This window comes from Arachis stenosperma, chromosome 8 (genome assembly GCF_014773155.1).
Source record: "Arachis stenosperma cultivar V10309 chromosome 8, arast.V10309.gnm1.PFL2, whole genome shotgun sequence".
Lineage (NCBI taxonomy): Eukaryota > Viridiplantae > Streptophyta > Magnoliopsida > Fabales > Fabaceae > Arachis > Arachis stenosperma.
Genome location: NC_080384.1, coordinates 52,071,611 through 52,098,885, shown reverse-complemented (window position 1 = coordinate 52,098,885; position 27,275 = coordinate 52,071,611). Strand labels below are relative to the sequence as shown.

Here is a 27,275-nt window from a genome sequence, read left to right as displayed (position 1 = left end):
ACACACACATATATATATATAGTCAATAATGTATGTGGAACGTGATTATTATTATTATTATTATAGATGAATTATTATTTGTCGAGTAGGACCAAAATTTTGAAGACTTCGAAATCATTTGATCCTTTTTTTTTTTACTTTTATGGTGCTATGCATGTTTTTGGCTGGTTCTGATTAGACTTATTGGCCACCGTTACTATTATGACTAAGAATAAGAATTAGATATAGGATATGTTTTACATTTATCGTTAGGAATCAAATTTCGGATCACATAGTTAATGGTTTTTCAATCAAATGAGAAAGTTAGTTTGGAAACGAAGTATTTATGGAGTCAATATTCACATGAAACGACAATTAATGTATGGATAACTATTACGTTAAATAATTTTCTCAAATATGTCAAATTATTTGACGATGTTTATCTATTATCTTTACATATAAATTTTTATTTGAATTTGAATTAAAATATCAATCTTCAAAAGAATTAGCTTTTTCAAACTATATAAAAAAAAGTTAGTTATTTTATGTTTTAAGGATATATTTTAAGAATATAAAAAATTAATAATATTTTTAAAATTTTACTATATTCAACATATTAAAAATGTAAAAAATATACTTTTATATTTTTATGATGTACATTTACAAAATTTTATAAAAAAAAATAAAAGAAAGTAAAGATTTTAGATGTAATATTGATAATTGAGAATTATTAGATAATTTGACCGATTTAATTAAAGTATAATCTAATAATTTTGAATTATCAATTTCATGTTAAGATAACTATACGTAAATTTTCACTTAAAATAAATTAGTCCGACAATATTAAAAGATTGAAATAAAACGAATTATGATTAAGTGAATATTCAAAATGACTCCTGAAATTTGGTTTTCTGACTCAATTTAACCCTTCAATTTTTAATTGGTCCAAATTGTACCGTGAAATATTAATACATGGCTCAAATTGACCCATTTGTCCATTCTTGTCACTAGACAGATGACGTGGCATGATTAAACCACGTCATTTTACTGTTTGTGCCTAAACGACATGGTTTTACTCTTTCCCTCTTCTTCTTCCTCAATGTCTGAACTTTCCACCACCCCATTGCCACCACTCTCAATTATACCTTCTCAACCCCACCATCCTCACCACTATCACCACCATTCTCCTCCTCCTCACCTCCCCCTCATCCACCACTCCACCGTCATCCCACCACCTCTTCTCCATCACTCTCTTCCTCCACCTCTTTAGCTAGATAATACCGCAAAGAAAATTGGACCATCTAAGAAATTCTCATCCTCATCCCAACCAAAAAATTCGACGACAAACAAAGACTCAAAACCCTATCATCATCGTCGTCATTATCATCAGCCTCACCTACATGCTCTACCATCTCACAAGTAGTAGCAGCGGCGAGTTAAAATGAAAGTGAGTTGAAAATTATTGCTAGAGTGATGGTTGCTTGAGATCATAGAATCAAGTTATCTTATTTATCATTGCATTGATTATGTGAGAAAAAAACAAGAAAGGTTTGGAGTTAAATCTCAATTTGGTCCCTTAAATTTGGCCTGATACTTAGAATGACTCCCACAATTTCGTTGGTTATAATTAGAACCCCAAATTTATAATTGTGGTTCCAACTTTTTCCTGCGATCATTTCCGTCATCGAAATGCTAATCTACCGCAATTGCATGATATGATGGACACTATTTAAACGACGGCGCATTGGTTTCGCGCGCAAACCCTTTGGAAACCACGTAGTGTAAGAGTTTCCTTGATGTTTGGCAACTTGTGATCGTCGTAGTGGAAAGAAAGAGAGTTTTAACCCACAAAAGACTGAAACGACGTGGTTTCCAAAGGGTTTGGGCGCGAAACCAATGCATCGTCGTTTAAGTAGTGTTCACCGTATCATGCAATTGCATCAAATCAGCATTCTGGTAATGGAGATGATCGCAGGGGCAAATTGGAGCCACAATTGCAAATTTGGAGGTTCTACTTGGGGCCAACAAAATTGTGGGAGTCATTTTGAGTATCGGACTAAATTTTAGGAGCCAACTTGAGATTTAACTCAAAGAAGAAAAAAGGAGAATTTATTGATCAAATTGAAGAGGAAGAAAAAAGAGAAGGAAGAATAGGAGGAGGGCGCTGGTATGGTGGTGGTGATAGTTGAGAAGGGGGGAGATGAGAATAATGGGATTGGAAAAGTATGATTGAGCATAGTGACAATGGGATGATAGGAGGTTCAGATATTAAAAAGGTACACAAAAAAAAAGAGAAAGGAGTAAAATCACGCCGGTTAAGCATCAATAGTAAAATGGCGTTGTTTAATCATGTCACGTCATTTTTCTGCTGACATGACGTTGTTTAATTGTACAACAAAACAACAATAACAACAACAAAGTCTTGTCCCACTAAGTAGGGTCGATTACATAAATCAAACGACGCCATTGTGTCCTGTCATGTATCATGTCTACAGAGACCGTTTACATGTAGGATGGTCTTCTTAGGTCTTTCTCTGCTTTTCGCCCCTTGTCCATCTTCCATCTCATCCACCCTCCTAACTAGATGTTCTATCAGTCTTTTTCTCACATGTCCAAACTACATGAGATGCGATTCAACCATTTTTTTCACAATGAGTACTATATCATTTTTTTGTGACGAAAATAAACAAAAAAATTAATTTAATTCATATTTTAACATTTCAAAATATAATTTAAATTAATTAAAAATTAAATTTCAAAAACTATTTTAAATATTAAGTCAAATATCCAATTATCAAAGAAGTGCACATAACTTTCTTATAATGCCATAATGGGCCATTAAAAGTGACAGGGTGTGAGGTAGTTGCCTGGTTTCATCGTGATGAGCGTGGATTTGAGTTTTGCCCCGTTTCCTTTGTAGTGTAGTGTGGTGTTAACGTTGAATCAGAATGTTTTGTTTACTTTTTGGTGTCCGTGACGTGTCAGTTCTTCGGTTGCATCAATAATGCATTGCATGCTACGACGGATCAATTTTTTAGTCAACATTTATCCCGATTTTGATTTTGATATCATCCGCTCAGTAAATCACACTCATTTTCCTTTTATAATGTATTTCTACTATAAAATGTGTCCTATATTATTTTTTATTATAATTAATTTTTTTTAAATTAATAAAAAGCGAATCTTTTTAATTTTTTTAATTATTTAATAAAATATAATATCTCATTATTCAATATTTTTTCATATATTTTTTTAATTTTATTTAAAGAGTGTAAAATAAAAAATCACACTTTATTAAACAATTGAAGAAAAAATTGAGAGAATATATTTTTTATTAGATCATTAATGATTAATTATAAATTTAACAATCAAAATATACAATATTCTTAATTGTAACTAAAATTAAAATTAAAATATTAAAATTAAAATATATTATTAATTTAACAGCCAAAATATATCATATAACACTCTCCCATTAAAATTGAGATGAAATATATTTTTTTTAAAATTAATAAACTTTCTTCCGCCATCCTCTAATCTATTTCTCATCATTTCTCTATTTCTCTCTATCCTTCATACTTTATATATAATTTATAATTTATATTTTATATTACTAACTTAACAAGTTAAAATATGTTTCGAAATATTCTTTCATTATAATTAAAATAAGATATTTTTCTCTAAAATTATCGAACTCTCTTTTTTTCACTTTCTCTTTCTCTTTTTTCTTCTTTATCCTTCTCTCTCATTTTCTATTTCTCTCTACATTTCTGCTCTATCAAAAATAAAATTAATAAAATAATATAATTCACATAAATTCATAAAATTATAAAAAATATATAAATTTATAATTTAATATAATTAACAAATACTCTATAATATTATTTACATAAAAAATATATTATGCACTTTTTTAGTTTTTTATTTAGTTTTAATTTTTTATTATTTATTTTTTTAATCTATACTTTTTTTAACTATTTATTACATATAATTTAAAGAGGGTACTAATGTTGTGATTAATAATTAGAATCAACATTCAATTGTTTTAAAAAATAATTTTGAGTTAATTTTATAACTATTAATATAAGTTTTTATACTAATATCTAATTATATTTTTATATATAAAAAATATTTTTTTAAATAGTAAATATAAAATTAATTATTTTTATTTGTACAACAAATTTAATATCTAAGAAAAAATAAAAGTATAAACATTAAATTTTATCAAGTTTTAGATAATGAATATTAAAATTAATTTTTTAAAAAATTAAACTTTTTTACATAAAAATAATAACTAAAACTTATTATTTAATTTTTTTAATCTACAGACTCTAATCTTCTTAGATAAGAGGAACTTTTGTGACGTACTACCTTTTTATAAAAATAGTTTAATTTTATAAATATTTTCTACCATAATTTTTAATGGGTCTGCTACACATACAAGTAAAAAGGCCGTACAAGTTTTACAAGTTATCAGCCCAAACTTCATTAACACGCGCATTAACTCATTTTGAATGGAGCGTAACTACACGCGCCCCACTCAAACGGTTCCTCTTCGTCTTCTTCTTCTTCTTCTTCTTCTTCTTCTCTTCTTCTTCTTCTTCCTCTTCCTCTTCCTCTTCCTCTTCGTTTTTTTTTTTCGATTTTCATGGTTTTTGAAATTCTTCTTCTTCTTGCTGCACGTTCTTCTTCCTCTTACTCTTCTTCTTCTCCTTTTCTTTCGTTTCTGCACGTTCTTCTTCCTCGTTTTCCTCTTATTCTTCTTCTTCATTTACGTCTTTTCTCTCTGTTTTCTCGTTTTTTTCGATTTTTCATGGTAAAATCGTTTTTGAAGAAGAAGAAGCAGCAGAAGATGAGGAGGAGAAAGAGAAGGAGTTCTGAATTATGCATAAGATGTACTTCAACGAATTTTGGGTGTATTTGAGTGATATCTGACTGATATCTATGGGTGTATCTGACTCATATCTATGGGTGTATCTTACTGATATCTATGGGTGTATTTTTTATTTCAGAAAAAATGGCAAGCATTACAGAAATACACCAAAACGATTACATAAAATACACCCAAGAGATTACAGAAATACACCCAAACGATTACATAAAATACACCCAAGAGATTACAGAAATACACCTAAACGGTTACAGAAATTCACCCAAATGATTATAGAAATACACCCAAAAGATTATAGAAAATACACCCAAAGGATTTAAGAAATACACCCCAAATCATGCATAATTTAGAACTCTTTCTCTTTCTCCTCCTCATCTTCTGCTACTTCTTCTTCTTCAAAAACGATTTCAGAGCTTGATGTCAAAAAACAATAGAAATCGAGAATAACGAAAAAAGAAAACAGAGAGAAAAGCACGTAAATGAAGAAGAAGGAGAAAGAAAATGCAAGAAACAAAAGAAAAGAAGAAGAAGAAGAAGAAGAAGAAGAAGAGGAATGTGCAGCAAGAAGAAGAAGAAGGTGCAATGAAAACGTGCCGTAACAGTATGTGGAGGAACTAACGTCAACGACGAAGAACAAACCAGTGAGAAAGGAGGAGAAAAGAACGATCGAAAAAGAAGGAGAAGAAGAAGGGATGTAGCGCGTGTAAGGGATGTAGCACTTGAAGCGAATTTTGGGGATTAGAGTTTAATTGATTTGTAATACTTACAAGCCCTAATCGCTTGTACACAGAGTTTTTCTCAATTTTTAATATGAAAATATAACTGATACCTGTAAAGACATTCTAATATTCAAGTCAAAATGAATTTGAGAGGTGTAAGGTGTGTAAAATGACTGACATACCTAAAAAAATTTATAATTCAACTTATCTTATCTTATCTTATTTAACTAATATAAGAGAGGTATTTAAATTTGAATATTGGTTAAAAAATATGAAGGCCAATCTAAGCCTGCAGGAAATGGAATCAATTCTGAGTTCTAGGTGCGGGACCGAAGATCAAAACCATAACAAATCCTTTTTTATTTTTTTTTTAGTATAAAAGATAATTTTTTTTATTATACTCGTTTATTATTAATTATTTTTAATATTAAAAACAAAAGATGTACAAAACTAATATATAACGTATAAATGTTAGTGTTGCAAGTGTGAGGAGTGTTGAAGTTAGTCCCACATCTAAGAAAGCATGGAAGAATGAAGAGTTTATAAGATGAGAGACCCATTAACTTGACACGTTAAGGTTTTGAGTTGGATGTGGTGTATTTTCATCTTATGTTTTCTCACTTGATTCCTTCCCGAAGTCTCCCTAGTTATCTAGAACTCCCCACGGTTGGCCCAACAATAAATATGTAACAGAAGAATTAGCTTTCTTAAAGTTGTTTGGTTAGTGTTTTTGGGTATTAGCCCCGCAGTCTAATAAAAAAAATAATTTAGGCATGAGAGAGAAAGAGAAATTGGGCATACATTTTTAAGAGAAATTTTTTTTATAAAAAATTAATTATAATTATATATTAGTTTTATTATCTTAATTTAAAAAGGATTATATCTCTATTTTCTCATTTTACCAATTTTATTAGTGTTTGTTTGGATTTTTTTATTAAAAAAATATTTTTAAAAATATTTTTATTAAATTTTAAATATATTTAGATAATTTTTTTTCAAAAATATTTTTATTAGAAAAACAAAGCCAACAATATTTTGTTTCTAAAAGAAGCATAACCAAAAGAAATTTTTAATATTTTAAATTTTTTAAAAAATATTCAAATATAAAATAACTTTTTATTAATTTTTAAAAAAAATAAAAAAATAAAGTCATTTTTTCAAAAGAGAATTTAAACTAATCCTTGTTTTAGAAGAATCATTTGATCTATCAAAACTTTAACTTCAAATCAAAAGAATAATACTAAGTCATGTTACGTATATGTAAAAAAATTAATTATTAAATTAATTATTTATATAAATATATATTAAAATATAAAATATATATTAAAAATAAATTAATCAAATATATATGCAATATGTACATAGTATTTTTTTTAATATGTACATAGCATTGTTTAACCAATATATATACAAAATGTAAAATCGTAATATATAGTTGGGTTTTTAAAGTATTATATAAATTATACATGTTATAACACTTTATAACAAAATAATTTAATAAAAAAATAAACATCAACATTCCACGGCCTGGCTGGAGAAAGAAGAGGAATACACACCTCCATAGAGCCATATCCCGCTCTAAGTAAGAGACAAGTCAAAACAAAGCATTGAAGCTTAACTCTGTTCATCAAGTGAAAAAATTTAAATATAATTGTCTTGTAAAATAATTAAATAAATAAATAAATAAAATATACATAAAAATAAAATAAAAAGAATAAAATAATTTTATTAATATTCTCTAATATTTTATATGTCATTGTAATTAAAATTTTATAAACTACTTATAATAAATAATAATACACTCATTATAATAATATCGTGTTAATCACTCTTTCTAAATTCAAAACATACATGTTGATTTGCTACTTATCTCAGTTGATATCAAATATACAGCCTATTTATAGGCATAGATTGGTTGTCAAAATTGACAAATTATGAATAATTTAGTTTGTAATATATAAATAACAATAATACGATAATAAATTTGAGAGAGTACATAATAAAATTAAAAGAGTACGTTAAGATAATTATATTTTTTATTTAATTAAAAAAATATCTAATTGTATATATACACAAAAATAAAATAAATAACAGAATTTTAAATTTTAAATTACACTAATAAATAATAGAATTTTAAATTTTAAATTTCTTGATATTTCTACTTAAGCCTCTAAGGTGGTTGTTTGCCCGCAAACCAAAAGATGGTATATATTGATATCCGAAAATCATAACCTTACGTGTTTTTAATCTCCATACGTGTTTTTAATCTCCATCTCGTTTTGCCAATTTGCGTCCTAACAGTTCAGTTCTCTCTTATTCTCCTTCGCAGCTGAGTCCTCACTTGGTCTCCCTCTCCTCGAACGCTGGTGGTCAAAATGGACAAATTATGAATAGTTTGATGTGTGATACACAAATAATAATTAATATATTAATAAAATTAAAAGAATACGTAATAAAATGTAATAAAATTAAAAGAGTACGTAAAGATAAGTATATTTTTTATTTAATTGAAAATAAAAGAGAATGATTAACTATATATATATATATATATAAATTAAACAAATATCAAAATTTTAAATTTTAAACTACTCTAATAAATAACAAAATTTTAAATTTTAAATTTTTTCATATTTCTGAAGGTGATTGGTTGTCCACAAATCGAAAGATGGTATATATACCTGAGAACTAGGGACGGAGACTATAGAAGATCACAGTCCCTTCCAAATTTTTTATACAAAAATTAGTAGTATTTTTTTAAAAAAAATAAAAAATAATTTAATTAGTTCAAATAATTTACTATGACTTAAATATCTAAATTTAATTCTCATCTCTTATTTTTGTTGCACATTAATTTTTAGTTTTAAACATTAAAAATACGCAGTGGATTTGAACTGAATTGAATAGGTCTTTGTTGGCTTTCATAACATATCAAAATTAAAAGATAAAATCAAATCAAATAAAAAAGTTACCTAACAAAAAAAAAGATAAAAATAAAAAAAAATTATCTAACAATCAAATCAAATCAAAAAGTTATCTAATAAAAAAAGATAAAAATAAAAAAATCATCTTAACAAAATAAAAGATAAAAATCATCATTATAAAAACACGCTGCTAATAACTTCTCTATTCACATTTTCTAGCTCTCTCTATTCAACAAACAACACGCTGCTAACAGCTCCGTTCTTTCTTGCTCTCTTTCGCAGCTGAGTCCTCACTCGCTCTCTTTCCCCTCAAAAGCCTCCCCACTTCCTGCATCATTCTCTACGGTCTACACTGTCTTCCTGCAAGGTATTTGCTTGAAATCCATCAAAATGAAAACGTGGGGAATATTGCTGCTCCTCCTTTGCTTACAAGCCGTCACTTATGCAGTGATTGGTGAATCTCAAACTTGCCCGGCTGAAAACGCCGGTAAACGTGACGATTCAGATTGGGAGGGTGAATTCTTTCCTGGCATTAACAAAATCAAATATGAGGGTCCCTCTAGCAAGAATCCGCTTTCATTTAAATGGTATAACGCAGAAGAAGAAATTCTTGGAAAGAAAATGAAGGATTGGTTCAGATTTAGTGTTGCATTTTGGCATACATTCCGTGGAACAGGTGCAGACCCGTTTGGTGCACCTACCAAGTACTGGCCGTGGGAAGATGGTACCAATTCTTTGAAAATGGCTAAAAGAAGAATGCGAGCAAACTTTGAGTTTATAAATAAACTTGGAGTTGATTGGTGGTGCTTCCATGACCGTGATATAGCCCCTGATGGAGAAACTCTGGAGGAAGCTAATGCAAACTTGGATGAAGTGGTTGCCCTTGCCAAAGAGCTTCAGATGCAGAGTAATAAAAAAGTTCTATGGGGAACTGCTCAATTGTTTATGCACCCTCGTTACATGCATGGTGCTGCTACTAGCTCTGAGTTAGGTGTATATGCATATGCTGCTGCACAAGTGAAGAAAGCCTTGGAGGTCACACATTATTTGGGGGGAGAAAATTATGTTTTCTGGGGTGGCCGTGAGGGTTATCAATCCCTATTGAACACGGATATGGAACGAGAACTTAATCATTTGGCTAGGTTCTTTGAAGCTGCTGTTGCATACAAGAAGAAGATTGGATTCAATGGGACACTGCTGATTGAACCCAAGCCACAAGAACCTACAAAACACCAGTATGACTGGGATGCTGCAACCACTGCTAATTTCTTGCGCAAGTATGGACTTATTGGGGAATTCAAACTCAACATTGAGTGCAACCATGCCACCTTATCGGGACATAGTTGTCACCATGAACTTGAAACTGCAAGGATTAATGGACTATTGGGTAATATTGATGCAAATACTGGTGATCCTCAAGTTGGTTGGGACACAGATCAGTTTCTTGTGGATATTCAAGAAGCAACAATGATTATGCTCAGTGTGATTAGAAATGGTGGAATTGCACCAGGCGGATTCAACTTTGATGCCAAATTGCGAAGAGAGAGCACAGATGTTGAAGACTTGTTCATTGCCCACATCATAGGTATGGATACAATGGCCCGCGGCCTCAAGAATGCTGCTACCCTAATTGAGGACGGTACTCTAGCTGAGCTTGTTCGGAAGAGATACCAGAGTTTTGACACTGAAATTGGTGCTCAAATAGAGGCTGGTAAAGCTGACTTTGACTTCTTGGAGAAGAAAGCTAAGGAATGGGGAGAACCCAAGGTTGCTTCAGCCAAACAAGAACTAGCTGAGATGATTCTCCAGTCTGCATTGTGAGAATAAAATCGTTAGCATCCTCCCCGGTTGGAAAAACCTGCTAGTTTCCGCAGGGGACGACAGACGAGACGTTACGTTAGCGAATTTATGTGAATCCTAGTCGGCTTGTCCTAGACTCCTAGTAATAATTAAGTCCATTAGGTATCTGTTTTATTTTATATCTATTAAATATTATCTATTGTGCATATATAACGAGGACAAGTGGACAACCCTTTGTGTGTCCTATTCTCTCGGATTTTCTTTATTTAAATTAAATAAATATAATATTTACAAAAATAAATAAACATTTAAGTAATTACAAAATACAATTTTAGTCACATCTCAGATGTTGAATGAATGTCGAAAACATGAGATGTGTGATAGGTTGGATGTGAGTCATATCTCGAATGCACTTGTGCTGATATCGATACTAAACATTCGAGATACGTGCATTTTGTGCTTGGAATCTCTACATCTGAGATAAATACAATTGTGGTAGATGGGGACCCAACATCCGAGGTAAGCGCATTAGCTATATACAAGTCACAGCATCTGTGACTAATGTGCATTTGAACCATTTTTTCAAGTTTTATGAGTTTTTTTATGTGTGAAATCGAGTTCCTTCACAGAATATGGCCTCTTAATAATATGTCCATGAGAAAGACATCAACAGATTCAATAATACTTGACACGTAGTTTGAGCGTTAAACTTTGAGGTTAGTAGTTTAATCTTTTTCATTGTTAGTTAATAATAGGTTTAGATATTTAGTCTTTAGTGACTTAGTTAGTGGACTAGGACATAGTGAGTTGACAAAGTTAAAAGAATTACATTAGTTTATTTGGTATATATGAGATAGTTGTATTATGTTGTATGATTGATTATAATTATTTAAGTTAAATAAATAAAATAGGTACGTAATTGTGAGTTAAGTTAAAGAAATAAAATAAAAAACTCCGGTTAAACCTGTTAGAATTGTACAAGAACAAGAACATGTAGAGGAAAGAGATAGAGTACCAAAATTATGTAAAATTTGAGGCCAAGATTTAAAAAAAGAATACCAAATATGTTCAACGTACTATATATTTATATCAGACGTGTGCATTAGATGGTTGCTTTATCATTCTTCTTGGCTTCTTTCTTTCTCTTCCTCTCAGATGAAGGATCTCTCGCTTTTAAATCGTTGGAGAATGTCCTCAAATAGCTAGACACATGTTCATTTCGATGTGCTGAATGAAACCAAAATACATGAGATTAAAGAACAAGGACAGTTCACCCTGAAATCAGTCATAGAAGATGATGATACTTACCAGAAAGTATGACATCTTCCATGTTCACACATTTACGATTTGCATGCTGTGCAAATAGCTGAAGATCCTTGGCTAGCCCCTCTGCACACAGAACATATTCTCTTACTCAATTCATCAATTCAAGAAAAATATCAATATTGTGTATCCTTGAACAATAAGCGTAAAGGTGATTTTAAAAAAGCTAAGAAAATTTAATAACCTGAGTCCCCAATCCTGCCTAATAATGCGAATTACTTGTTCCAAATTAAAGAGACTCTTCGCACCTCAATACGCATTATACAGCACTGAATATGAACTTAATTTTGACATTCTATCTAGGTATCTTACAATGCGAAGTAGTTCTTCTAAAAGTTCAACAGTTCTCAGTAACATATAATTAATTGAATAACCATAAATTTTGTGAAGTGATTGTGCATAACAACTGAATCCTCGTCTCATCTCTCAAAAGTTACTAATCAAGAAAAATTCAAAAGCACATTTCAGATTCCGGAGTCCATTGCAGTCATCCCTAACAGTTATTTAGTTAGTCCTGAATCTGATTACCTATAACTGCATGAAATGAATCTCATGGATAACTCAAAATCTCTAATGATAAAAAACTAACTGTATAACATTGAGTTATTATTCACTCTTTCAATTTTCAAAGGTACCAATATAACGTGGATTATTATGCAGAAAATCATAATTAGTGAAAGCAATAACTGATAAAAGTTACTCACCGGTGAATTTGTATGCCAAATCAGCGATGCAAGAGACTAGTACTTTAGATATTTCCATGCCGTTCTTACTTGCTGCAAATCGACGTTTATGAATTATCAGGAACTCGAATTTCCGAAAATTCGTTGAAATAAAGTAACAAAGATTCAATTGAAGAGATTGCGTAGTGTGTGGAAACTCAATTGAAGGTTTTACCTTCGGATTCGGCGATGGAGATGGCGGAGAGTCTGAACCTATCGTGCAAGAGCTTCGCTTCGGAGTCATGTTCTTGTTGTTGTTCTTCTTGTTCTTCTCCTCTTTCGATTTCGCTGCTGCTACCACACAGTACGCGATCCGTTGCCATTTGCTTCTTCGAGTTTCGATTTCTGGGATTTTTCTTTTCTGGCGCTCTTTCTGTTTTGGAATGGAGGGAAATGAAACCCCCCGCCCCCCTCTCTTTCTCTCCAAGATAATGGGCCTCAACTGCTCTTTTAAATCATTAATTCTTGGGCCGGACTGATCTGTTTTGGAATGGAGGGAAATGAAAATCCCCCCCCCCTCTCTCTCTCTCTGCAAGATAATGGGCCTCAATTGCACTTTTAAATCATTAATTCTTGGGCCGGACTGACGGAGAGAGTGATTGATAAAACGGAAGGACTTGAGTATATTTTTAAAAACCATACTGAAAATACACCCAATTTGTCGCTAACAAAAATATACTTAAATTTTGTTATTAATAAAAAATATCCAATAATAAATATGTATTTTTTTAAAAAAATTTAGATATTAAATTTTGATGCGATTTTTTATAAATATGATTAGAAAAAATGAAATATTTTTATCTTTAAAATTTAGTGATTTTTCGTTAAGCACATATATATATATATATATTGTGTTTTTTTGTCGACAATCAATAATACTTTTAAAAAATTATAAAAAAATATGCTTAGTAAAAAATTACCAAAATTTAAAAATACTAATATCTCATTTTTCTAATTATATTGTAAAAAATCGTATCAAAATTCAATCTCTAGAGTATTTTATAAGAAATATATTTTTATTGTTAGATAATTTTGTCTCATTTTTTGAGAAATATAATTTTGAGTAGTCTTAAACGGTCTCTCTATTTAAGTAGTTTTTTTATTTTGTTTGTTTTATTTTTTTTTGTTTAATTTATTTCAGTCACCAAACAAAAATTATGTAAAGATATTTTTGTCAATAACAAAATTCGAGTATATTTTTGTCAGTAATAAAATTATTCGAATGTATTTTTAATAATTTATTCTTTAAAAGAAATGACAAAAAATAAATATTTTTATATGTTCTTAAATTTTAACTAAAAAAATTAATTCATGTTATTAAAACTTTTTTTTATGTTTGACCTACTTTTTAATATTAAAATAATAAATAATTCAATACTATATCAGTTTCAAAGTATGTCATATCTTTATATAGGGTGTCTTTTTTCTTTTGAAAGTTATTAAGTTGAGATTAACCCTAATCGATTTAAAATATGGGTTAATTGAAGAAATCTCCTTAATTTATGTTTTAGGTTATTTACAAAGATAAAATTCTCAAAGTGACTTGATAAAACTCTTAATTTATGTTTTATGATGGACGATATAAATTATAATTAATAGATAGATAACGATAATTTTTTTTATATTTAAGTTAAAATTTATTTATATAAAATTATAAATTATATTAATGTTATTTGTATCAACTCATGAACTTAAAGTCGAAATAACTCAACAAGTTTTTTTTAAATTAAATTTGTTTTACAAATACACTTAATCATTAACGAGTTGAATTATAAACCGAACTTAATTTTTATAAGTCGAGTTTAAATTTGACCTGGCTCATTTTAGTTCAGCTCACTTCCAAGTCCTAGCCTCCGTTATTCGAACCATGCAGGGAAATGACAATACCATCTGAACCTGCGGATATGGAGTACCCACTCCGCCCTAACCCACTGGGGGCGGGTAATTATCCGTCCCGCACCAAGGGCGAGTTCTTTGTGGGTTGGGTTCTTGTGCAGGACGGGATCGAGTCGAGTTTGGATAATACCCGCCTCGATATATATATAATATATATTTTTAATATGAAAAAGTCTAGGGAGCCAATGACCTAAGCGTACAATGTGTACAATGGAGGTTTAAGAAGTATTAGAGATATGACCATTAGTGTTACATTGTCCTGTCAGGTTACGCTTTTGGGATGAGTGGTTTCAGATATGGTATTAGAGTTCTAGATTCAAAAGGTGAAGAGTTCGATCCTTGGTGAACCCCAAAATCAGTTTAATTTTTTATTGAGATGTTTATTATCCTTGGTATCCGGATGGTTATCCTTGGTATGGGATGGTTATTCTAGCTAGTATGGTGATGTTCATTTTATTCATGGACCAAAAATTTAGCCCATTGTACACATTGTACAATTAAGCCATTAGCTCCCTAGCACTACTCTTTTAATATATAATATTTGTAATATATGTAAAATAATTAATAAAATAATTTATAATATTATATCATATTTAAAATTTTAATTTAATTTATGTTATATATGTGATGATGGTTATATAAAATTTGAAATTTTATTTTATTTATTAAATTTTAATAATTTTGGAACGAGTAGAGGCAGAACAGAACGGATTAAGGTTCAATTTTTTACTACTTACAAATAAGAGTGGAATGGATTCTATGCGAAATATTGTAAGATGAGACAGGATTGGATAGAGTAAAAACTTGTCCCTACTCGCACTATTATCATCCCTAAAGCATGCAGTTTGAAATTTCTTTTTTTCTTCGTCATCAAGTAATTGCAATTTTTTTTTTTTTTTTGGTATTAAAATGGGGTGATTGTCCAAAAAAGAAAAAGCTAAGTACAAACTACTCTGGATAAAAAACTAAGTACTTATTATTAGTTTATTATTATTATAGAGAGTACACGGATAGATTGACAAAACTCATAGAGCAGTCAACGAAAAAAAAAAAAAAAAACAGAAAAACTCATAGGGCAAAAGGGCAATGAGTTTCTTCATTTCTGTCGAACATGAAATAGGCTTGAATAATTAATTTTCTTTTCTGGACATAACAACAAAAGCCCAGAGCAAACCACAAAAAACTCTCTATTCCCCTGTAACCACTTTTAAATTCGGCAAATTCTTTAGTATACACTATTTAAAAACATCTACATACATAAATTTGTATTTGGATGAGCTTCTAATTCTAATGAAGTATAGTTTAAATAATATAATTTTTTTATTTTTATTTAAATATTTTAAATTTGAGTCTTATTTTTAATTTAAAAGAAAGATTATTTAGAACCGCAGAATTGTAGACATAATTCTTGCGATAATGATCAGATACTTTTATAACTTTAAAATTGTTAATAATCATTACTCAGACTAATTATTTTTTGTTTTTTGTTAGCTTATGTCTTTTTTTTAGGGATCAAGATGAATAAATAAACTCACCAATTATTTTATGTAAAAAAAACTTGTTAAACACAGGAATAATCTAATTCTATATGGTGATACTTCTACAACTACTACCACTACTAATGATTTTCACAGCAATAATAATACTTATTTATAATATTAATAATAATCATAAATATTACTACTTTAATAATAACAATTTTAATAATAACACAGATAACAAAATTTATAACAACCCTAATAATAATAATAATAATAATACTTAAAGATAAATTACATTATTCATATTATTAACATTATGATTTAGTAATTTTTTACGATAATAATTAATCTAAAAGAAATAAATTATGCTGTCTAATCTACTAATAAGTATCATTGTTCTAAGGTGAGTTTGTATTAGTACCATATGTTGCGTTATGTTATTGGATGTGTTGAGAATTGAGATTAAAAAACAATGTGTCAACATTAATTAAGTATGTGCAATTGCATAATAATATGGGCCCTCAAAGTGATTTATGGCATGGATGCTTTTATTGGGCTTGTGAAAGTATGAAAAATCTAAAGTCTGTATTTTAGAGAGTAGTTAGTTATTGTTCTCTTTGGGTCTTGGCCCCTTAATTTCACCGGAAAAGAAAATAGTCTTCACTCTCACGCTGGTTTTATTCGTTTGAACCGAAAACCTATTAGCCGTTGACTAATTTACTATGGAGTAGTGGTAGTAGTTGTAACATGAACTACTATATAGAACTATATCATTTTTCCATTAAAAAAAAAAAAATTACACAAAATAATTTGTGAGTCCGTTTACCCATCTTAATCTCACAAAAAAATATAAGGGAGAACAAATCCAACCAAAAAAAATTCAGCTTGCTAATTAGACTTAATAATAGTCATTAACAATTCTAAAGTTATAAAAGCGTCTTACCATTATCATAGGAATCACGCTGTTAATTTTGAGGTTCTCGTAGTCTTTGTCTTCTACAAGGGACCGTTGTCGTACAAGGAATTTATCCAATACAAATCTACATATGTAGATATTTTTAGACAATCTACACCTAAAAATTGACTTTCAAATTAAATTAGATAAAATTTCATAACACTAAAACGAACTGGGACGTGAACACCAAAGAGAATAGGGACGCAAAGAAAATAGCTACGCACTACTTAGTTAAGAGATCGAACTTTAGTTAAGAGATCGAACTCCATGAATAATTAATTATTTGAGTTAAGTAAGATTTAGTCTTAGCTTTAATTTGTAGAATCTTCACTAACTCATTTCTCTCATTCAAAATCTTGGTTTAGCGATAGTTTTTATACTTTGCAACGAGTGTATTTGAGTTCAAAATTTTGTTAGTATTAACTACCAAATAATAGATAGAATCCTTAATATACATTATATGTATAAGTGTGACATAAAACAAACTTATAATATTTAAAATTAAAAACTATCCAATCTATCTAATATTCTAACTAAAAAAATGTATTTTATATAGCCTTCGTCATTGATGCATCTCCTCTACCTCCAACACCGATAAAACAATGTGACAATTCAAATAAAATACCAATTAGTTTGCATATATAAGGTGTAGATGATATATTTCCCTAAATAAAGTAGTGATGAAACAACTGAAACTTAAAATATCATAGAAATCGGAAAAATAAAGCGGTAATCAAAGTTTCCTAATATTTGTGAAACAAGTTATGCAATAATTCATGTTTTGAAGCGTTACTAAGTCACTTTAAGAACTTTATACGTGAATATGTTAATAATCAAAATCGTCTCTAAAAGATATTTCGATATCTATTTCAATTCTCAAAAAATAAAGTTAATTAAAATAATCCCTGGAAGATATGCGAGTTAATCACGTTCGTCATTCCGTCATCTTCTTCGCTAAATTGGCTAACGTTTACTGACGTGTGACGTTAACTACCACCGTGACAGATCAAGAAAAACGACGCAATTTTGATTGAATGCCCTCCTAATCCTAATGCGTCGTCGTTTTATGTTCAGAAGAAATTTAAAACGTTGCAAAGTTTCACCCCATCTCATAACAACTATCTCTTTATGTTTGGCTCCAAAATGTTTCGTCTCCCTCGAGCTATGAACATAGCCTTTCACCTTGCATTCGAACCACGCCATCAACCTCTATCAGTGTTGGTTGACGATTAAAGCAGAGTAGGTATCGCTACTGAAAACAGAATTCATCATCTCTTGGAGCAACATTGATTGCAGAAGAAGCAATCGCGACGGTTAGACATAAAGATGAAAGCTTTTTCATAGGACTAGTTCATACTTAGGTCCTCTCCTAAACCTACTGCAGCTGCACCAGTGGCTAACTTTGTTGAGACAATCAAAGAGACTAGTTCAGCCACTGCTAAGAAACTGGCTAACTTTATGACGTTTGTGCCTATTCCAGGCTTCAAGCCCTTAAGAAAGACTGATAAATAACTTTGATTAGAAAGAAATGTATTCTGCTTGACTTTTTTTTTCTTGTGTGGGGGTACTTTATGTTTTTTGCACAGGGCAATTGAAGTTTCATTATAAACACTGTGATTATTTATGTAATTAAAAGTTGTGTTTTGCCCTTTTATTTTGGTCTAACCTTCTTTTTAGGTTTGTATCCTCATGTAAAATCTTATAAATTTGCTGTAGTATTTATCCTTAAGACAATTTGACATTTAGCCTTCTATGGCAACACAATGCTTAAGAGTACTTTGACTACTGATTATGTTTATGGGCTTAATATATCTTATTGTAATAGTGATTCTGATTAATTTAGAACATTTGATGGATAGTTTGGTCTTAATTTTAAAAAACTAAATACAAACATCTATTCTCATTCAAGGCATTCAATTCACTACACCATAACATATCAACAGAAATTGGTTTACTTGAAACTGCATAACAAACAACAAAGGATCACATTAATGACAACTACCACAAACATAAAAATTATTAGTAGTTTCAATGCTTTAACTTCAGCTTTCAAACTGTCCAATCTCCATACCACCTTCAACCTCCATTCATTATAGTCACTTTCAACCTGCAAATCAGTCCTGTAATCTTTCTTTGTTCCACTTTCAGCCACCCCTTGATAGTCATCATCATCGACCCACTTAAAGTAATTGCAGTGACTGCCCTTCTACAAATTCAAAAATCAGAAAACAAAAAATTGAAAAATACCCAACAACACAAAACAAGATAGAAAACCTTTAACTTTTTACACAACACTCACCCGGTACATCGGACATGCATGGAATAGTCTATCTGGGTTCTCTGTTGTCCCAGATTTTTTTATCACAGCCTTCAACCCATAGAAACATGATTCCTTGCAAGTTTTTCTTTTGGTTCGCATTGAAGCATTGGAACCATTACTGCCGTTCGATGGAAACGACACACCACCACTACGACCTCCGTTTCCCGCCTCCATCCTCGCCACAAACCAGCAATTTCAAGGTCTACCCATCATATGGCCCTCTAAACACGACTTATTTATTGTCGAATTTAGGATTATGGTTCAAATATTAAGGGACTGATTTGAACTATTTTAACATAGTTACCTTATCAGCAATAACAGGGCACACGTAGGTGTTCGCTACGGTGGCAGTTAACGTCACACGTCAGTAAACGTTAGCTAACTCAGCGAAGGAGATGACGGAAGGACAAACATGATTAACTCACATATCTTTCAAGGACTATTTTGATTAACTTTATCTTTCAGAAACTGAAATAAAAATCGAGGTATCTTTTAGGAACGATTTTGACTATTAACTCGGTGAATAACCTAAAAGTCTAAAACATGACCTAAGGACATTTACGTCTTATCCAAAATTGGTTAACGAACTATTATGTGAAGAGATAATACTCAATTTAGTCCCTAAACTTACGTGTGAGTCTCAATTTAGTCCCCGAGGTTTCAATTGCCTCTATTTAGTCCCCGAAATTTATAAACGTGACTCATATTAGTCCCTGAGACCATTTTTAGTATAAAAAAGTTAATAGAGCGCTGTTATAGACTATGAGATGTCACGTTAAAACTTATAAAATGATGTAATTTTGGTTTTGACATTTAAATAGCTAAAAAACGGCATCTTGTTACTTATTTTGTTAGATAAAATTTTAATAAACACCATTTAGGATGTTGTTTTTGGGTTATTTGAGTGCCAAAATTAAAATGACATCATTTTACAAAGTTTAGTGCGGCATCCAGTTGTCATGGCAGTGTTGCGTTAACGTTTGTACGTTGAAAATTGTTTCAAGGACTAACATGAGTTATGTTCACAAAGTTTGGGGACTAAATAGAGGCAATTGAAATTTCAGGGACTAAATTGAGACTCGCGTGTAAGTTCAGGGACCAAATTAAGTATTATCTCATTATGTGAACGGAACTTTCTTATAGTGTTAACTGTTAACTAGAAATAGTCCAATTACTCAATTAGCCTCAATTGCGCCGGAAAAGAAGGATGGGGTGGTTGAGCTCTTACGCCGGTGCAGTCGCACTAGCTCTTGCTCCCACAATTGCTCCTTCTTTTCACTCCACACACACTCTTTTCTTCCAACAATTCCCAAACCATCTCTTCAAATGCCACACCTTTTCAACTCTCTCTCTTACTTATCGCAAGCTGTTGGTGCCTCCTCCGTGCCACGCGCTACGCGCTGCTGCACAACCTTCAAGGGATGATTATGATGATTCTGATTTCGTGGTTGTCAATTTCTACCATTTTGTGTTTATCAAAGATCCTCAAGCTGAGGTCACTAAACACCTTTCGTTCTTGGAGGTTCCATTTCATTTCCTTTTCTTCTTATTGTTACTATCGTTTTTCTCTTACATTGTTTAAACAGCTTTAGTTTTCTCTTAAATTGGAACATAGATAATGTAGAATAATGATTAGCAGCACGATACGCAATGTATTGGTTAATAATGATGGGGAACGCAGCATTAAATTTCAAGTTGTTTAGTTTTAGTCCCAAAATTCATTGTAAGTCTGTTGACAGGGTCTCAATCTTGACATCAATGGAAGAGTTTATTTGAATGAACAAGGGATTAATGCGCAGGTTAGTTTTAATGCTTTATTTTACACAAATGCTGCTCTGTGCTTACTAATTTCTTCCAAGGGTTAAATTTTTCTTTTTGTTTCCTCACCAATGAACTTTGGCTGCCTCTTTTGAAAGCGGGGCTTTATTCGTCTATATGGAGGGACCGAGGGATTGATATGAGGATTTAAAAAGTTTTTAGGGACTGTATGTCTTTATTGAATAACACTAGAGACTGATTTGTGTAACTTCTTACCAAAATTTGAGGTAAGGATTGATTTCTCTAACAAAATAAAAAGTTAACGACTGATTTGGTGATTAAAATTTGTTGAGGATTAAATTGTTCGACTAAAATTTTCTTGGGAAGTGATTTGGGATATTACTCTTTTCTTTTTGTTTCCTCATCAATGAACTTTTGGTGCCCCTTTTGAAAGTGGAGCTTTACCACATTTTGGGTCTATCTCTTTTCATACAATTGTTTGAGCTATTTTATTGATTGAAAATACATGCCACGGTTCTAACTACGTTGCACCATAAAAATTTAGTTGGCTTATTTCAGTGTTTACACAGTAGCCATTAGGCTTCCTTCAGTGTAACAGAGTCTGAGTATGTCATTCAATTCCACTGATGTAATATGATTACAGTTTAGTGGACCATCAAAAGATGCACTGAAATATGTCAACTGGTTGAGAGAGGATAAGAGGTTTTCAGATATCCTGGTTCAGATATCTCCATCACAAAATGGACATGCCTTTCCAAAATTGAAGTTGCGGTATAAGCCCTCATTAGTACAGGTAAGGGGATATATGTCACAAAATGGACATGCCTTTCCAAAATTGAAGTATCATTGCTTTTTCTTTTTCATCTTATTATTGTTTTGAAATCTCATCTACTTGGGGTTTCCCTATGTTGAAGCTTTAAAACAACTCTGTATGCTTCTCTACCCCAAGTGTCCCTATGTTTGGGATGAGTTAGGTGGCAGTGGTTTTAAAACAATACTATCAACTTATGACTTCTCATTTGTTTACAGGTTGAAGGTGGCGTATCACATCTTCCTCTGCTTGATCCTTCAATGCGGGCAATACCTTTAGAACCTTCAGAATGGAGAAATAGATTGGAACCAACCAATAAAAATGATCTTACATCAAAAGAATATCTAAAGAGGAATTACATTCTATTGGATGTAAGAAATGGTACGGGTTCTACAGCACTTTGATGAGTATACCTCTATTTCTCATTGGAATTTTTAACTACCTGTATTTGCCATTCTTTACATACTATCTGAAATATTTATAGTTTTTATGGTTATAGTTTTGAGGATGAATAAATTAGTGCTGTTAATCAGGTTATGAGTGGGATATTGGACATTTTAATGGGGCCCAACGACCTAATGTGGACTGCTTTAGGAGTACTTCATTTGGTATGTCTCAACAAGAGGTAGGATCATTATTTGATGTCTTAATCACCTAATGTCAATGATTTAGTATTGATATGTTATCATGGTATAAGAGTTTTTTATTCATTAATCAGAGAAATAATATAATTTTTCTTTCCTAAACTTTATCTAGCATAGTTCAAATTCATAAAATCTTTTTGTGCTAAGAGTTTGTGATTTGATTAGAACTGGATTAGAATCACTCACAAATACGATAGGGATTGAGGTACATTCACCTCACTGAATCAACATCAATGTAATGTTCAAAACATGATGGAAATATTAAATGAATATAAAACATTATAGGACAAATATTACCACCCTCTCTTAATTGACAACCTTTTTCAGTCTCATAGGTTCAGGTTCATAAATAAAAAATTGCCCCATAACCGTTGTCGGACTGATCTATGTTGTACTAACTACTGAGTTGAATTTTAGCTCTACATCCTGTGTAATAAACAGTTGAGGGCAGTATATAAATGCTGGGAAATGTATCTAAGGTAGCTTAACCAGTTGGTATCTTATGAAGCACTGGTAAAACTTAAGGTTTCTATATCTATCTGTCCATTGATACGTATTAATGTAATACACTTTCATATGCCTCTTTCAGATCTCTGCATCAGATCCTTTATCAAATATAGATAAAGAAAACACAAACATATTGATGTATTGCACTGGAGGGATTCGCTGTGATGTATATTCTACAATACTAAGGTAATTATTATTTCATAGTTTCTATTCTTAATGTGCTTCTTTTTCAATATTTTTAACCTTTTATACGCACAATTTTTCCGCCTTTTTTTTGTGTGTGGAACAATTCTTCCGCTTTGGTATCCCTCTTCATACAATTCTACCTCTTTATACTAGTAATAGTATGTGAGCCCTGCCTTCTATATCTCCTTTGGATTAGGAAAACAATTTTACTTACGAAATTGATATTTCATCATTGTTTCCCCATCTTTTCATGCTAATTTCGGCCTTTTGGTTTGATGCTATTTTGCAGGCAGCAAGGATTTCAGAATTTGTATACCTTGAAAGGAGGTGTTTCTCACTATTTAAAGAATGAAGGTCCTGCAAAATGGGTAGGAAACTTATTTGTATTTGACTCTCGTCTCTCTCTCCCTCCGTCTGTGTACTATCCCCAGGCCACAACTGAAGCAGACATGACCCAATTTTCGGGAGTTGATAAGTTTGCAAAATGCTACCTATGTAGTTCAGAAGTCAGCGAATTGAGACATAGGAATTGTGCAAATCTTGACTGTAATTTGCTGTTTTTGTAAGACTCCTCTTTAACACAGCATGAGCCTGCCATTTTCCTTTGGTTGTTTATGTTTTACGCTCAATTCAAAATACAACTCATCCATGTTCAATTTTAACCTTTTCTGTTGCAGATGCTGCAGTCAATGTGTAAAGGACCTAAGGGGATGTTGTTGTTTGAGTTGCACTACTGCCCCGCGGCTTAGACCTGTTCTAATCGGAGATTCGAGATACAAAAAGTGGCACATCTATCGCGATATGGATTTGCAACACAGCATGAAAATTTCAGCTTGAATAGACATTTTTTTTATTAACCACAGCAGCATGCCATCATATAATTTCATAAGGCCAGTTATCTGGTGAGGATTTCTCTGCACTTCTATCTAGTTTCTCTTTATTCTTATTTAATTTGGTAATCTAGTAGGAACAACGCAAGTTAAACCAGTCAATATATTATGTGTATTTATCTGTTTTATCTCTTTTATTTTTCTCTTCTTACAGGATTGTAACTGTTTATGAAGCGTGCAGTGAAAAGCCATACTGCAGTAAGCTAATGTTGTAACATTATTGAAATTTAACCATGTAAGTATTTAATAGAATTTGCCAACGAGTTATAGCTCAAATGACATAGTCTCACCTCCTCACCTAGAGGTCTCAAATTCGAGTTACACTCCTAACTTTGAGGAAAAAAAAAGTATTCAACGGAATTTTGTTTATGTAAACGTGCTCTATTTTTGCTCAGTCAAGTTAGTCTTTACAAAGTTTCCAATTCGTTGTGCGATCTTTTTTAGCGTTGGACAGTTTTACATCCCCCCACACTAAACCATTTTCTGGGTTATTTTCATTTGTAATGAAAATAAAACTATACTTCATTTACAGAAAGTAATTATAGAAAATAAAAATGAAAACCTAAACCCTAAATCCTACGACGATCAACATGCTAGTACACTATCGTATCAATATGCGTTGGTCGCTTCTTACGTCCTATTTAGATGGAAAATTAAATGAACCACTGTGATATAAAAGGATCTTAGTATTACTCTAGAAAAGATAATTTCTCAATTCCTAAACATTAACTTGAAACACTAGAAATTAATTTGAGGATAGAAAATGGTCTGTCATTTGTTAATAGGTTGTTACATATATAAGGTAAGATTTGAATCTCTAATAATTATTTAAACAGACAGGAGTAATTACTCCATGAACTCAGGCTGGTTTACAGTATCAATTTATTTATTACTTTTTCTTCTTAGTTTATAGCATTGTTTGCAGGGGAAAAATTGTAGAATCAAGTGAACATTTTATGGGCCGAATCCTCGAATTGCTTTGGACCGATTAACTTTCATTAGTTTGAGGCCCAATAATCAGGCCCATGGTTTAAACAGAAGCTCGGTGCCTCAGTACCCTTTCTCTTAGGCAGAGACACTATTTTCATTTCCCTCCATTCCAAAACAAAAGAGCGCCACAATAGAAAGAGAATCCGAAAATAGAAGCAAATGGCAACGGATCGCGTAGTGTGTGGTAGCAGCAGCGAAATCGAAAGAGGAGAAGAACAAGAAGAACATGACTCCGAAGCGAGGCTCTTGCGCGATAGGTTCAGACTCTCCGCAATCTCCATCGCCGAATCCGAAGGTAAAACCTTCAATTCAGTTTCCAAGCACTTCAATTGCACCACTGTTACTTTGTTTCAACAAATTTTCAACAGTTGAAACGGAAAGTTTGAGATCGTAATGATTCCCAAACTTTGCATCGCAGCACGTAAGAGTGGCATGGAAATATCGAAAGTCGTAGTCTCTTGCGTCGCTGATTTGGCATTTAAGTTTACAGGTAACCTTTTATCAGTTTTTTCCTTAACCGATTTTGTTTTAGCGGTTTATAACCAATTTCTGTTGCTACGTCTTACCTTTAGTTAGATATATATGCACCGTCGCTTTACAAATTTCACGGTTATTCAGTTGTATGCAAGGTCGAGAGATTTACATAAAACATGAAATGTAACCTGATTTGAATCTTAAAATCATCTGATTTTGTCTCAGCATGATTGACTTATTCAAGTTTTTAATATCAAAAAATTTTTAATCTAAAAGCTTAACCCACTTTTCTTACTAAATTGAGATGGATGCAAGACTCAACCACTAAGTATAATGTTGTTGTTGTTGTTGTTGTTGTTGTTGTTGTTAATAGCAGTTTAACCCTTTTAATAACTACTTTATATCATAGGATAGCATTACCGTCAGATACTTAGAATAACAGAATATCAGGAGTGTCCGTAAATATACAACAAAGAGTACTGAGGTGAGGAAAGTTTCTTTTAGTTCATTACAAATAAAATAATTCACATTATTAGGTGGGTAGAAGCCTCAATTATCAATTTTTTTATTTGCTTTTTGAGATCTTATAGTTCAAGGACATTCAATATTTTAATATTTCAGCTAATAACTGTCTAGCAACGCTCACTTCAATTAATGAATTAAGCTAATATGTTTTATGAGCAGAGGGGCTGGCCAAGGATCTTCAGATATTCGCACGGCATGCCAATCGTAAATGTGTGAACATGGAAGATGTCATACTTTCTGGTGAGTTTCATCATCTGTGACTGGTTTTCTGGGTGGTTGACTTGTTCTTTTTCTAAAACACAAAAAACTGTTTTTGTTTGCAGCTGTATTCTTTAATCTCATATATTTTGGTTTCATTCAGCTCACCGAAATGAACATATCTCTAGCTATTTGAGGAGTTTCTCCAATGATTTAAAGGCCAACGCATCTGAAAGGAAAAGAACGAAAGAGACCAGGAAGAATGACAAAACACCCATCTAATGCACATGTCTGAAGTAAATATATAGTACCATGAATATATTTGATATTCTTTTTGTAAATTTTGGCCCCAAATTCTGCATAACTCTGTTCTTGTGTTAGTACAAGAACATAGCTGCTTTTTCTTCCTCCCTCTCCTTTTCTTACCCTTTTCCTCTTTCATCTTCATGCTCTTGTACTTCTATTAGTACAATGGAATCTACAAGTTTCACTTTTGATATTTCTGCAGGAAGTGGATGCTCTAGAAGGCTAGAACATCATCATATTAACCACTTTGTAAAAGGTATATAGCCTCTCCTTGGTAGTAGGCAATGTACTTAATGAGCTTAAGATTCGATTGCATAAACACTACTAAGATTTTTCCTGGAAACTTAGTGTACGTCTAAATTTTTTGGTGCTTTTAACTGACACTGACAATTGCATATAAGGACAATGCAATGATGCACAAAGATAAACTTGGTGTATCATGCATTAAAGTAAATTAATGGTATAGATCTTAGCATATATATTATATATAATAACTTCTAATTCTACACCATCACATTATCTTGATTCATGGTGAACCTAGTTTAGCTTGATGCATTAAAGTTATTACCAATATAAAATTAGTTGATAGTATCATCACATCCGTGTTAGGTAGACAGAATAACCTTCTACAAGATGCTTCAAAATATGTGGCTAGGGCCTGGTTGGTAATAATAATAATATATGAAGGAAGAGTAAAAGAAAGAAATACAACCGAGACATAAGAAAAAGGTCAAGATTTATCTCCTTGTTTAGTATCATCAAATAGAAAAAGGAAGGACATGAAGGTCATTAAATACAGAGTGATGTTAATATTGATATGCATATATAAGCATATTCCTAATCTTCCTCCTAACTTTTAAACAAAGAAAATAAGCACAAGTCTTTTTTGTTTAGAAATTAGGAGAAGAATTAGGAGGATGTATAAGGAGAATTTAACATTGTTGTTAACTAAATTGTA

At 31.4% G+C, this 27,275-nt stretch overlaps 4 protein-coding genes across 8 annotated transcripts; 3 read left to right on the top strand and 1 right to left on the bottom strand.

Annotated features, from left to right (window-relative positions):
• Positions 1 to 8,862: 8,862 nt before the first annotated feature.
• LOC130943394 (xylose isomerase-like) lies at positions 8,863 to 10,346 on the top strand. The gene has a single exon (XM_057871247.1). It carries the CDS (start codon positions 8,901 to 8,903, stop codon positions 10,329 to 10,331), a length of 1,431 nt encoding a protein of 476 aa, XP_057727230.1. The 5' UTR covers positions 8,863 to 8,900; the 3' UTR covers positions 10,332 to 10,346.
• On the bottom strand, positions 10,264 to 12,755 carry LOC130943395 (protein MHF1 homolog). 2 transcript variants are annotated; one of them, XM_057871249.1, is made up of 5 exons: positions 12,531 to 12,755; positions 12,338 to 12,409; positions 11,619 to 11,699; positions 11,388 to 11,537; positions 10,264 to 10,320 (listed from the first exon to the last, which is right to left on the bottom strand). In XM_057871249.1, exons 1-4 carry the CDS (start codon positions 12,676 to 12,678, stop codon positions 11,413 to 11,415), a joined length of 426 nt encoding a protein of 141 aa, XP_057727232.1. In that variant the 5' UTR covers positions 12,679 to 12,755; the 3' UTR covers positions 10,264 to 10,320; positions 11,388 to 11,412. The 2 variants fall into 2 exon arrangements, with proteins under 2 accessions (XP_057727232.1, XP_057727231.1); XM_057871248.1 differs by lacking the exon at positions 10,264 to 10,320 and having other exon boundaries at positions 11,289 to 11,537.
• Positions 12,756 to 20,191: 7,436 nt separating this feature from the next.
• LOC130943976 (rhodanese-like domain-containing protein 8, chloroplastic) lies at positions 20,192 to 24,707 on the top strand. 2 transcript variants are annotated; one of them, XM_057872083.1, is made up of 9 exons: positions 20,192 to 20,502; positions 20,747 to 20,806; positions 21,430 to 21,579; positions 21,816 to 21,978; positions 22,131 to 22,222; positions 22,831 to 22,934; positions 23,224 to 23,496; positions 23,612 to 23,836; positions 23,979 to 24,707. In XM_057872083.1, exons 1-8 carry the CDS (start codon positions 20,215 to 20,217, stop codon positions 23,769 to 23,771), a joined length of 1,290 nt encoding a protein of 429 aa, XP_057728066.1. In that variant the 5' UTR covers positions 20,192 to 20,214; the 3' UTR covers positions 23,772 to 23,836; positions 23,979 to 24,707. The 2 variants fall into 2 exon arrangements, with proteins under 2 accessions (XP_057728066.1, XP_057728065.1); XM_057872082.1 differs by having other exon boundaries at positions 20,192 to 20,529; positions 23,979 to 24,706.
• On the top strand, positions 23,980 to 26,726 carry LOC130943977 (protein MHF1 homolog). 3 transcript variants are annotated; one of them, XM_057872085.1, is made up of 6 exons: positions 23,980 to 24,059; positions 24,750 to 25,109; positions 25,233 to 25,304; positions 25,973 to 26,053; positions 26,175 to 26,307; positions 26,520 to 26,726. In XM_057872085.1, exons 2-5 carry the CDS (start codon positions 24,974 to 24,976, stop codon positions 26,291 to 26,293), a joined length of 408 nt encoding a protein of 135 aa, XP_057728068.1. In that variant the 5' UTR covers positions 23,980 to 24,059; positions 24,750 to 24,973; the 3' UTR covers positions 26,294 to 26,307; positions 26,520 to 26,726. The 3 variants fall into 3 exon arrangements, with proteins under 3 accessions (XP_057728068.1, XP_057728067.1, XP_057728070.1); XM_057872084.1 differs by having other exon boundaries at positions 26,175 to 26,726; XM_057872087.1 differs by lacking the exon at positions 26,520 to 26,726 and having other exon boundaries at positions 26,137 to 26,301.
• Positions 26,727 to 27,275: the final 549 nt, after the last annotated feature.